The 12,880-nt window shown below is 35.9% G+C and overlaps 1 protein-coding gene across 14 annotated transcripts in view; it reads right to left on the minus strand.

The window, feature by feature from the left end:
- The window catches only part of CEP170 (centrosomal protein 170), a 129,066-nt gene that overhangs the window by 87,273 nt on the left and 28,913 nt on the right, over positions 1 to 12,880 (minus strand). For all 14 annotated transcript variants that reach the window (XM_050771371.1, XM_050771361.1, XM_050771353.1 and 11 more), the window contains 2 exons: positions 10,046 to 10,135; positions 1,366 to 1,447 (listed from right to left, as the gene is read on the minus strand). In XM_050771371.1, the coding sequence (XP_050627328.1) occupies positions 1,366 to 1,447; positions 10,046 to 10,135 (172 nt within the window). The remainder of the gene's footprint in view (positions 1 to 1,365; positions 1,448 to 10,045; positions 10,136 to 12,880) is intronic.

Genomic DNA, 12,880 nt, shown 5'->3' on the forward strand with positions numbered 1-12,880 from the left:
CTGTAAGTGTGAACATTATAAGGTATGCTACAAAACTTTCTTAGATTTAAACTTTAAAAAGTTGTAATATTATTTTTTGTAATTTTTTTTTTTTTTTTTTTTTTTTTTTTGAGATGGAGTCTCGCTTTGTTGCCCAGGCTAGACTGCAGTAGCGCGATCTTGGCAAACTACAACCTCTGCCTCCTGGGTTCAAGCGATTCTCCTGCCTCAGCCTCTGGAGTAGCTGGGATTACAGGTGCGTGCCACCATGAACGGCTATTTTTAAATTTTTTTTTGTATTTTTAGTAGAGACAGGGTTTCACCATGTTGATCAGGCTGGTCTCAAACTCCTGACCTCATGATCCACCCGCCTCGGCCTCCTGAAGTGCTGGGATTACAAGTGTGAGCCACAGGACCTAGCCTATTTTTCATAAATTTCAAGGAACAATTTCATATAGTGTTAATACATTTACTTTGGACATCAACTCTATTTAGCTGAGACTACACTTTTTCTGCTACAGTGACAAAAGTCCATCCAAATTGCTATGCTTAATACATTCTTTATTACCAAAGTCCCGATAAAAGTAGTAATTCAAAAAAACTAAAACTCAAAAAAAAAATTCAGCATAATATGGAATAGCTGTATTTTAATTAAATGTACATAAGTCCTTTTTACAAAGCTTCTTGCCTACTATGAATGGAAATGTCTTCCTTCTTCTGCAATCATGCTCCTTCCCTTCACTAGAGATTCTTCACGCTACCCCATGCAATTTAATACAATCATGTTCTTGTTCAATTATTAGATTCCTAATTTTAAACATAAGAATTTTAAGTACACACTAAATGCATATTGTGGATTAATCAGAGAGTGTAGGTCTTTAGAAGACACAGGATATTGAAAAGTTTGTATTTAATAGGCAATATAGCTGTGATGCATAAAACAGTAACGGGAGAGATGGAAGGAAAAGTAGGTTTAAATTCTTACATTCATCCCAGGAGGCTGATTCATGCATCATGTTCTACCTGAAAGCAATCCCTAGGCCGGACTAAAATTAAACATTCCCCTGTCCTCTCCCCAGTTACATTCTTTGATGCTCAAATTATATATGCAATAGCACTTCAGTGAGACTGCTGCTGAAACTATATAAATAGAGAGAGAGAGAAAAAAAAACAAAAAAACAAACGCTGAGTCCACCAACTTTTCCAGGATTATTTTTAGGAACAGGCATAATAACTAAAAATACATATGTATTTTAGTATAGGAAGGCACCCAATAAATAGAAATTCTGGCATATCTATATTGTGAATTGTGTTTCAAAAATGTTAATTTACACCACAGTAAACATATTTGAATAAACTTAATAAGTACATAAAACCATTTAAGGATATCATATCCAAATCTCAGCTTATCTTCAAGTTTCAAGGTGATATAAGTCTGTTCCGGAATCCTTACATCATTCACAAAAGTCTACAAGGAAACAAAAAAAGATGTTAGGTTACATATGAGGTATTAATTCTTACATTTTAGATAAGCAAATTCTCAAATCTGAGAGTTAAAAGTACGTATCATATGGTGGCTAATACAGCCTGAGTATCATAAGATGTGCCATGCAGCCTGTAGGATGAGAAATGATTTTATACTAAGCCTTTTATCTCTATTACTGGTAACACACAAAGAACCCAGTGCTGCCAAGATGAATTTAGGCACTTAGAATAGTTCCTAAAAATGGTGCCAAGAAAAGCTCCTAATCTAAAGCTGGCAAATCGTAAAGGGTAAAATATTTAACTGTTAATATACCATCAGGGTTTGCTCGACCCAATTTTAGATTTTTGAGAAATTCTGACTATGTGTAAGCACTGACATTTCACTACTTTTAGTTTTGGAATTATTATAAAGAAGAAGAAGAAAATTTACTTTAAGAAAATAGAACAAAACTGAATTCAGTTTGCAATTGTCATATGGGTCCTTTGGATCCTTTTAGGAATCTGAGATACATTATAAGGTTTCAGTGATCTTATTTTTCCGATATGTTGAAATTCTGCTATTTTATCATCCTAGTAACTATTTAATCTTTACTCATCAATTATTCCTAACAACGCTAAAAGTGACCCAAATAATAAGACAAAATAACAGAAGCAATAACCAACAAAAAATGTCGTAAGCCACATTTACTATTATATTTTCTTTCTTCTCTCTCTCTCTCTCTTTCTCTCTCTCTCTCTTTCTTTCAGGGTCGCAGTGGTGCGATCATGGTGCACTGCAGCCTTGATTTCCCAGACTCAGGTGATTTTCCTACTTCAGCCTCCTGAGTAGCTGGGACTACAGGTGCATGCCACCATGCCCAGCTAATTTTTGTGTATTTTTTTTGTAGAGACAAGGTCTCCCTATGTTGTTCAGGCTGATCTCAAACTCCTGGGCTCAAATGATATGCCCATTTTGGCCTCCCAAAATGCTGGGATTATAGGTGTGAGCCACCATGCCTGGCCAAATTATATTTTCTAGTGGGCACATAAAAAAGGAAACAAGATAGAGGTGAGATTAGTTTTAATAACATATTATACATTTCACCTAATATATCCAAAACAGTACCATTTCAGCAAATTATCAATATAAAAACTAACAAGATAGTTCACATTCTTTTTTTTCCTTTTTTTGGTACTACATCTTTAAAATTTAGACTACTCCACATTTCAAGGGCTCAACAGGCACCCATGGTTAGTGGCTACTGTAGTGAAAAGCACAGACCTAGAAGTATGATGCAATAGTGAAATAAATCACTATTTCATCATTCTTTAGTTATCTTACTGCAGTGGCCAAAATATTCATCATCTTTCCAAGAAGATATAAAAGACATCTGGAGATACAATCTTAATACATTTTGGGGTTTCTTTTTTCACCTATTAAAGAGCACAGTTGAAAATTCAGAATTTCTGATTTAACATTCATAAAGGCAAAGAGAAGAAAACAGACAGGAAGATATTTCATAATTATAAGATAAACACAAGAGAGTGGGATTCTAGACTACGATAATGATGATAAAGCTGACAGCATAAGCAAAATTAGTAGACTCTGTGTGTTCAGATGAAGACAGTCACAGACACATTTTCTCTAATGCAAGAATCAATGAGAAAGAATGTTTCCACGGAAAAAAAAGAAATTTTCATCCAGTTAGTCATTCAGTAAGAATCATGCAGTATTTTTCAAAAAGAATACGAATGATTTTGGGTTTTGTGGGGATTTTGGCGGTTTCGTTTTTGGGGTTCTTTCTGAGACAGGGTCTCGCTCTGTCACCCAAGACGGAGTGCAGTGGCACGGACCATATCTCATTCTGAAGCCTCAACCTCCCAGGCTCAGGTGATTCTCCCACCTCAGCCTCCTCAGTAGCTGGGACTAGAGGCTGGTGCCACCATACCCTGCTAATATTTAAATTTTTTGTAGATGGGGTCTCACTATGTCGTCCAGGCTGGTCTTGAATTCCCGGGCTCAAGCAATCCTCCCGCAGTGGCCTCCCAAAGTGCTGGGATTACAGGCATAAGCCACTGTGGCCAGCCTCATTTTAAAAGAAGTGTCATATTTTACAAGCAATACTGACAGCCTTCTTTCTTTTTTTCACATCTGTGTTCTAATACTTATTTGACATAGTATGTAAGTGGACATATTCTCAACACAAGTATCTATACAAAGGTGACTAGAAGGAAAGAGATGATGTAGACATAAAATTACTGGATTGAGCTTCTAATTATTGTTTATAAATCTAAAAATAACAAATGTTTTGCAGTTATGGAGGAAAAAAGATGGCTATCCTATTAACAAAATTATAAGCTGTTAAGGTTTTTTTTTTTTTGAGACAGAGTCTTGCTCTTGTCGCCCAGGCTGGAGTGCAATGCGGATCTCAGCTCACTACAACCTCCGCCTCCCAGGTTTCAGCCACTCTCCTGCCTCAGCCTCCCAAGTAGCTGGGATTACAGGCACCCGCCACCAAGCCTGGCTAATTTTTGTATTTTTAGTAGAGATGGGGTTTCACCAGGTTGGCCAGACTGGTCTCAAACTCCTGACCTCAGGTGATTCACCTACCTCGGCCTCCCAAAGTGCTGGGACTACAGGCATGAGCCACTGCACCCAGCCAAAGTTTTTAAAACACTGTGTTTTGACCATGCAAGAACAAGAAGAACCAGAAATAATACACTAGAATCAACTGAAGACACACAGTACTTGAGATCTGGAATCAGCATTTATAAGACGGATATATGTTCCAGGTGAATACATGTCAAATGATGAGCAGTTAGTCGCATTCAAACAACACTGCCCATTTTGGGTAGTATATACCTTTAAACACCAGGGAAACATGGAAGAAAATTTGAGTATGTCATGTCTAATTTTTTATTAAAATTTCAAGTTGTTTTAATTACCCTTTTATTCTTAATTTTGTAAATTATTTGTACAATATGTTTTTATTCTTTTGTAAATTATTTATACAATGTTTTTATTCTTTTGTAAATTATTTATACAATATGTTTTTATTCTTTTGTAAATTATTTGTACAATATATTTTTATTCTTTTGTAAATTATTTGTACATATGTTTTTAAAAAAGGGTCCACTGGATACAGATGCTAAATGGTGATGACTATCTTTACTGGCTTACTTAGAGTTAAGGCCCTAGAATTTCCTCTAGATTTATAGAATACAGAACAAAAGTATGCTTAACTGCCTGTGCAGACATCAAATAAACACCCAACAAGTTTTTCTTTGATAAATTGAAATTTTAAAAATTACTTTATTCTTTCCTTTTTAATTCCAATTTTCCTTTTTAATTACTTCATTCTTTCCTTTTTAATTCCATTTTTATCATCTTCTATATTACTAGATTTGAGATGGCCGTAATAGCTTATTTGAGAAAACTGCCCTTCCATGGTGAGGAAGTCACAGTAAAATACATAAATGGATTAGGTTATTAAATCCTCAAATTCCTATGCATAAATAGCTCTTTGTAATATGCCATAAAATAACAGTTTTAAGTCTACAAAAGAAATTAGAAAAAGTTACAATCTTAGTTTCAAGCATATATATGGAGATAGTGGAATATCATGAAGACTCTAGATTATATCTTAGAATGAGTTATGAGTTGTCCTAAATCACAAGCTTCCAACATGTTTTACAGAAAGGTTGAAACTGGAATACAAAGAAAATTCAAAGGCTTCTGAGACATAAACTCTAACTTCAGGTTCATTTCCAAAATGAAGATTTCAGAGTGTTTTCAAACTTATGTCTTGAGTTCACCAAAGTATTCGGAGGATACAGTCATGCATTGCTTAACAACGGGGAAACATTCTGAGAAACGCATCACAAAGTGATTTACTTCACTGTACGAACATTACAGAGTTTACGGTACTTCCACTAACCTAGATAATATAGCCTACTACACACCCAGGCTGTGTAGTATATCCCATTGCGCCTAGCGTACAAACCTATACAATACAGCATGTTACTATACTGAATATTGTATGCAATTGTAACACAGACAGGAATTTTTCTGCTCCATTATAATCTTATGGGACCACTGCTGTGTATGTGGTCTCCCATTATGGGATGCATGATTGTAATTACAAAACAGGAGAAATGAGGAAAATGATGAAAAAGGATGAAAGAAAATGTTAATTTACTAATGTCTGCTAGGCAAAAGATAAACAACTAGATACAGTATTGAAGAGGAGTGCTACAGCTCTGAAGTTCTGAGCCAATTTTATTTGAAACTATCTCTAATAACCTAAAACACCACATTCATTCAAAAGGCCTATGATGACCTAGAAGATCCATTTAAGTTTAAGACTGCATAACTCTCTTAAATATTAAACACCTGTTGCATGTTGAACATGTGTACTCGGCACTTTCAGAGACGAAGAAACATATAATTTTAACATGCTGCCATTTATGACAGAACTATTCCCTAAAGTCTAAAAAGGCTTAGGAAATATGAGCCAGACACAGTTTCAGTTCACAAAAATGCAAGTGAAAACATCTGTGAGGAAACAGTCTCCTGAAGGTCTAAAATCACCATTGGAAAAGAGAAAATTTCAAAGAGCAAGAGGAAAAATCATTTAACTACAACAAATTTTAATAGCTTAGATACGGAAAAAAAATGAGTTTTGTTTCTTTGTCAGTGCCATTTGAACACACCTCTACCTGGTGGTGAGGAAAATGAGGCAAAGAGAATGAAGTAATCATCAAGAGCTTGGAGTACGGAAGTGGCAATGTTGGGATTCGAACTCAGCTCTCTGAACTACAAATCCTATGAGCATTCCACATCAAGAAAGATTAGGTGCCCAAGCTAAACCAGCTCCCAAAATTCCTCCATTCAAACCACTAACCCCACAGAAGCAAACCAAACTTAAATAAATCCCTATTTAATTTACATACAACTAAATGACATAATTGATAGTATAAAATCATATAGCCAGCACACATTACATTGATGATCTGGGAAAGTGAACAGAGTACAACCACCTCAATCTCTGTGCCACCTACAAAAGCCTCCTTTCCTTCCCTAACCTTTCCTTTCAACCTTTAGTGAAGACCATTCTCTACTCTATACCACACAGGTCTGATGCTGGCAGGAACTCTAGTGTGCAAAGGGGACACAGTGTGGCTGGAACACAGACTGCTGATGGGGGCAGTACAGCAACAAATGGCAGGCTTGGAATGGCACAGGAAGGGTGTGGCAGAGGCCATGGTGGCTACCAGAGAACTGAAGGCAAACAGGGGTTCCCAAAGAAAGAGAACCTTCAATGGGCTTGCAGGAAAATGGCCCATGAAAATATCAGCAACGGAACCGACTGCAGCTTTCTCAGGCAGAACAACCTCATTTCCGGCAGCAATTCCATAAATTGTAGATCTAGGTCCCTTGGGAGTGTGTTCTGGGATAGGGTGAAAGGGGACAGCAGTGCAAATGATCATCTTTACGTTGAATTTAGTTGGTAAGTGATTTTTCTAAACAGTAACAGTGAATTCTTTGAAAAGTGTATGGGCTACAGGGTGCTAACCTTGTCTTTGCTGCTTTTCTTACCATGATAAAAATAACTTACACTTACTGAATGCTTACTATGTACTGTTGTGTTTAAAATTATTAGCTTATTTATATCTTCACAACATACACAACACACTCACACGACCTGTGAGTACCATTTTATTATTTCTATTTTTAAAAAATTGAGGAATAGGGAACTTAGGTAACTTGTCCAAGGTGACGTCAAAGCTGGGTCCATAACCACTACACTGTGTCCCCTACCTCCAAAATTTATACTTTTAACCTGATACTTAAAGTTCTAGAATAACATGGATAAGAATAGTAAATAGTCTGTGAATAATAGTCTACAAGTTCTCTTATGACTAAAATGCATGACAGTTGGTACTTCCTAGACTTTTGACATGTTTTGGCGGCTAAAGGCCTTTATGGCATGTTTCTTAGGCTGTCATTTGGGTAACAGTATATTTGTAATTTATGTAATGCTTTAAAGTTCTACACTAAGCACACACTCAAATGTACTGTTACATTTAATCCTTATAACAACACTACAGAACAGGAATTATTTCATCCCTTAATAGCTGAAGCAAGATTCTGCACTGAATCTTTGCTTTCATAAACTTCAACTCGTAACACATTCACACACTTTGGAAGGGAGTATATATGAGGAAACTGAATTTCAGAGAGATTAAGTGATTTGTCCCAGGTTACACTGCTGATAAATAACATATCTGAGTTTCAAATCCTGGTACTGATTTCTAACTCAAAATGCAGATGTTGCTCTCCATGAGTTAGTATCTTTCACAATATTATTGAGTATAATCAAATTATAAGAAAGATATCATTCATATTTCACCTGATTATTTTTGGAACCAATGCCAAGTAATTTCCATATTTGATCATAGTCTTTTAAAAGACTAAAATGCTGATGTAATTCCCACTTACTATTTTCCAAAATAATAATGTAAAGACATACAGACTACCACTGTTCATCTGTTGTCAAGATGAAACTTTCTAGACTTAAAGACAATATAACATTGTTAAAATAATCCACACATAGAAGTTAAAATTTTTCACTATAAATTCTTCAAGTAGAAAATTAATTCAATTCCACTCAAAGCAGATGGACTGGGTCCGTGCACTGTGCCAAACTCTCTGCTGGGCACTGTGTTCACGGGAGCAGAAGGCACAGGAACTTATTCAGCAGCTCCTAATGCAGCACAGCTACAGAGGTATACAAGTAGATTTAATACCAGGCTCATCAAGCACACAAAGGCTTATGGGTGTGAAGAAGGAAGATAGAAATTCTAGCAAAGAGGAGTTGAGAATCAAAATTGCTAACATTCATGCCTAATGTTACAACAGTTTCTACCTACTTTGCCCATCTCTGTTAATTTTAACCCTTTCAACATGTCAACATCAGCAGGTTAAAATTCCTAAGTACACGGGCCTCTGTTTCATCTCTTCAAAAAGAAGTCGAATTTGAGCTTTACTTTAAAAAATGTGTACAACTTTTATGAATGGCAAGGGAGACGGGAGAAATAGTAGACTGAAGAAAATCTAACAAGTTATTTGAAGAAAGACATAGTATAGCAGGAAGACTGCTGTTTTGGAAGAAGAGCAAGGGAAAATGTAATGATGGAGCATCAATCTGAAAAGGAGAATAATGCCAAATGTGAGAGTTCTCAAGGCAGACATGAAGAACGTACACTTAACTTTATGTGCTTTGAGAAAAAAAAAAGGCTTGAATAAAACAAAGAAAAAAAAAAGTCTTGAATAAAACCAACAGAAAAACATGCCTACAAAAAATTTGTATTTATCTCAAAGAATAAATATAAAAGTCCTTCAGTAGCAGGTCAATTCAGAATTGGTAAAAAAAAATGTATTACCATATTTGCCACATTTCTGCATATTCTTGTATACAATGTTTGATGCACATTTGAAAAGCATGAGTAGCCTGAAGCAGTTGGGATACACTTATTTCTGTTAAATTCACTTCAAGAATTTCAATAGCACAGACATGAACAACACAGTATTTGCTTGTGTTTGCAGAACCATAAGAAAATGAAGAAACTGAAATAAGAGAAATAATTCAATACTTTAGCATTCTTTTTAGTTTGTGGCTACTTATATTATGCCAAATTTAGAAAGACCAAATGAAGAAATAAGAAAAAATTCACTTCAGTAACACAAAAATATATTCAAAGTATGAATTCCAAGAATAATGAACACTGGTGTTTAGATAATGTACTGTATTTGTGAAGGCAAATGGTTGTGTTGTTTCACCTTTTTTACTCTAGCAGAGAAAGCTGTCTACTCTCCGGCACCTTTCCATCTTTCTTTTCTTTTTTGTTTTTTTTTTTTTTTGAGACGCAGTCTCACTCTGTCACCCAGGCTGGAGTGCAGTGGTGCCATCTTGGCTCACTGCAACCTCTGCCTCCTGGGTTCAAGTGACTCCCCTGTCTCAGCCTCCTGAGAAGCTGGAACTACAGGCATGCACTACTACGCCCAGCTAACTTTTGTAGTTTTAGTAGAAACGGGTTTCACCATGTTGGCCAGGATGGTCTTGAACTCCTGACCTCAGGTGATCTCCCCACCTTGGCCTCCCAAAGTGCTGGGATTATAGGTGTGAGCCACCGCGCCTGGCTCCATCTTTATTTTCTAAAGTTAACCACTACGTCTCTGTCCTTAAGAGTACTTTTTTGCATTCTTACTGCCATGACTTTGTACCGTTTTCCCTCATATAAATTACAGCCATATAGTGAAGTCCAGCTTAGGTTCCAGCTTCTTAAAGAAGTCTTCTTTAGCCATCACAGACAATGACAACCACCTTCTGGACTCATCTGCTTATACAGTTTCTTTGGAATATGGGCTAGTTTCATATTCTACTGGATGGTCCCCAAAGTGCTATGTACCTGATAAGCATTTAAAAATAAAATACAAATTAAAGATAAAGAAAATGTAGCTAGGAAATGTAATCTGATTTTTCTTCTTACAATATTAAACAAATGTTCAAAGACAACAAAAAATAAACCCTTAACTTACCCCATTTAGACTGCCCAAATCTTTCACTAAATGTTCATCCGTAGAGGCATCATAGTTGATGACAGCATGTTGCTTATCCACACTACGAGACTGAAAGAAATTTTTTAAGTTAATAAATACAAGAAAATACTAGAATAAATACCAATCACATTTTGGCTAGATACTAGCATTAAGAGAACAGTAAATATACAGAATATCAAAGTTAATGTGGATTAAATGATATTAAAATAGTGCCACTATACAACAAAAATTTCTAGCATCACTCCCCAAAGAGGAAAGCATTGAATTTGAAAGATATTCTTTTCTACTAAATTCACATGTTCTACTATTGAGAATTTACATCAGCTGACTTTGTTGAATGTATTAATTTTTTAAAATTTAAAACAGCTATAGAGAAATCATGTGAATTATAATTTTACCATGTTTTATATATCTTATTGTAAAAAAATTTACCTTGTAGGATTTTCTTCTTTCAAAACTAAAAATGAGCATAAACTATATAAAGAGTCCAAAGACTTAGAGGAAAAGGGACACACTATGATATGTTTCAGAGCAGAATTATCTTCACTTAAAATATGGGTTCTAAAGCTGGAATTCACGGGACAGCTCTAAGAGGGAAAAGGACTGGAAGTCAAAAAAAAGTATTTTAATGGCAAACTGTGGTTTTTGAAAATTGCTTTTAAGTTTCTTTTAAAGTTTTCTCTGTCTTTCTCTAAGCTCTGGTGCAGATGGAAGCACCCGAAAGAAGAACTATAAGCCTGTGGAAGCTGGTATTGAAAGGAAATATCATTATAGTCACAGAAGAAACAGTCTGTGAGCCAATGAATTGGAACTTGATCACCGTGTATTACGGGGTTACTGTGTGAACCCTGGTATACCAAAAGCAAAGGGAGTATCAAAAATGGGGAACAGACATGACTTCCAGTTTCTGGTTCAACATGCAAAGAATTTGAAGTCATCACTCCCATCTTCCTAGTAAGAAAAATGTTGAACAAACTGAAAACCAAAAACTCATCTTAACTTTTATCAGAGACTTGAGGTCACAAGGCAAACGATCACCCTGAAAAGTAGAGAGACAAGCAAATACAGAGAGAATCACAGCTTGCCAGGAGCAGAAGCCACCGTGAGACACAGCAACCAGTAGGCCAACTTAAAGGTGAAGTGATTAATTGCTGAAGACTTGAGGGTGGACCAACTGGAGATTTTAAAAAACTCCTGCATTAAATCTAAAAATTACTTAAAATTCATTTTTGCCTTGTTTTAAATTTTTTTTTTCTTCTGGTTAAGCTAATGAAATACTAAATTCAGTTCTTAAGTTGGTAAGAAGCAACATAGCACCACTCAGCAAAATAATTTCACCACATTGTTGATTTATCAAGTTGATCTAGTCTAAGGATAAAACCTCCAAATGTTGTAAGAGAAGTGAGATTTCAAGTACATGTAGGCTCTCAATAAATACTTAATGGATCCTCATAAATAATCTGTCTCTGAGGAAAAGAGTACACAGAAAAAGGGCAGAAATCCTTTGGACAATGGACTGAAATTCAAAGAAAAAAATCAAATTAGAGTTGAGAAAAGGTAAATTCCAAAGTAAAGAGAAACGTTACTATTAGATACAAGAATAAAGGAGTCGAACGGCTGCTCATGGAGCCAGAGAATGGTGGCTTTCAAAGGAGTGTGATAAACACAGATCAGGGATATTGAGAAAAAATGATTTGGGGAGGATACTTAGGACAGGCTGCTTCGCTACATCTACAACTTGTTTGAAATCTGGAATATCCTTAATCTACAGTGTACCCTGCCCTCCAACTGCTTATGGTGAACACTGACAGTACATAAACACCTACAGCAAGAGATAGAGCACTCTTACGACAAGAGAACAACAGAGTCCACTGAGTCGAGTGAGACGCCATTACAACTCCGGGGATTAGGGAGTGAGGAGTGGGCCTGTTATGTGGGATCCCAAGAATACATCGTTTGTTTGTTTAATAAAGACAGTAACAACTTTTCAAGAAGAGTAGTCAGGAACTCAAGGCAAAGAAGATCAGTTTAGTATTCACAGAATAAGACAATCCCATTTGTGTAACTATTTTTTAAACTAAGCAGCCAATGAAAAAAAAAAATCCTATGTTTTTAGTTATCATGAAATGTATATAAAGTATCAGTGTGTTTCAGCACCCACCACAGGAATTAAGCAGAAGACCAAGATTACAGAACATAATATGTAGTGACTGGGTCAAGGAAAACTGAGGGAACAGGAAGAGTATATAATGGATATCTAACCACTTAAGCATTAATCTGTTTTCATTTCTACATAATCAAATTCACATTTCCTCTAAATTAAGCTGAACCAGAAGGTGCATGACAACTTGATGTTCACAACCCATTTGGATATTTCAATGAAAATTTAATAAAAATCCCTCAGAAATATGTAATTTAAATCCTAACAGACTGCTAACTTCATCACGTTTCTGATACTAATGGGAAAATCTTAGCTGATCTGAGCGTAAAACTGCAAAGACAGACAATTTTGACCAGGCCTTTTTTCCTGTTAAACTTCTGGCCAAGAATGAAAGACTCTAGTCCCTGTCCTTTTATAGCAGGGGTGTCCAATCTTTGGGGTTCCCTGGGCCACATTGGAAGAAGAAGAATTGTCTTGGGCCACACATAAAATACACTAACAAGAGCTGATGAACTAAAAAAAAAAAAAAAATTACAAAAAAAACTCATAATATTTTAAGCAACTTTATGAATTTGTGTTGGGCCACATTCAAAGCCATCCTGGGCCCAGGCTGGATGAGCTTGTTTTATAGTGTTTTCCCTGAAGACTATGCC

Source organism: Macaca thibetana, chromosome 1 (assembly GCF_024542745.1).
Source record: "Macaca thibetana thibetana isolate TM-01 chromosome 1, ASM2454274v1, whole genome shotgun sequence".
NCBI lineage: Eukaryota > Metazoa > Chordata > Mammalia > Primates > Cercopithecidae > Macaca > Macaca thibetana.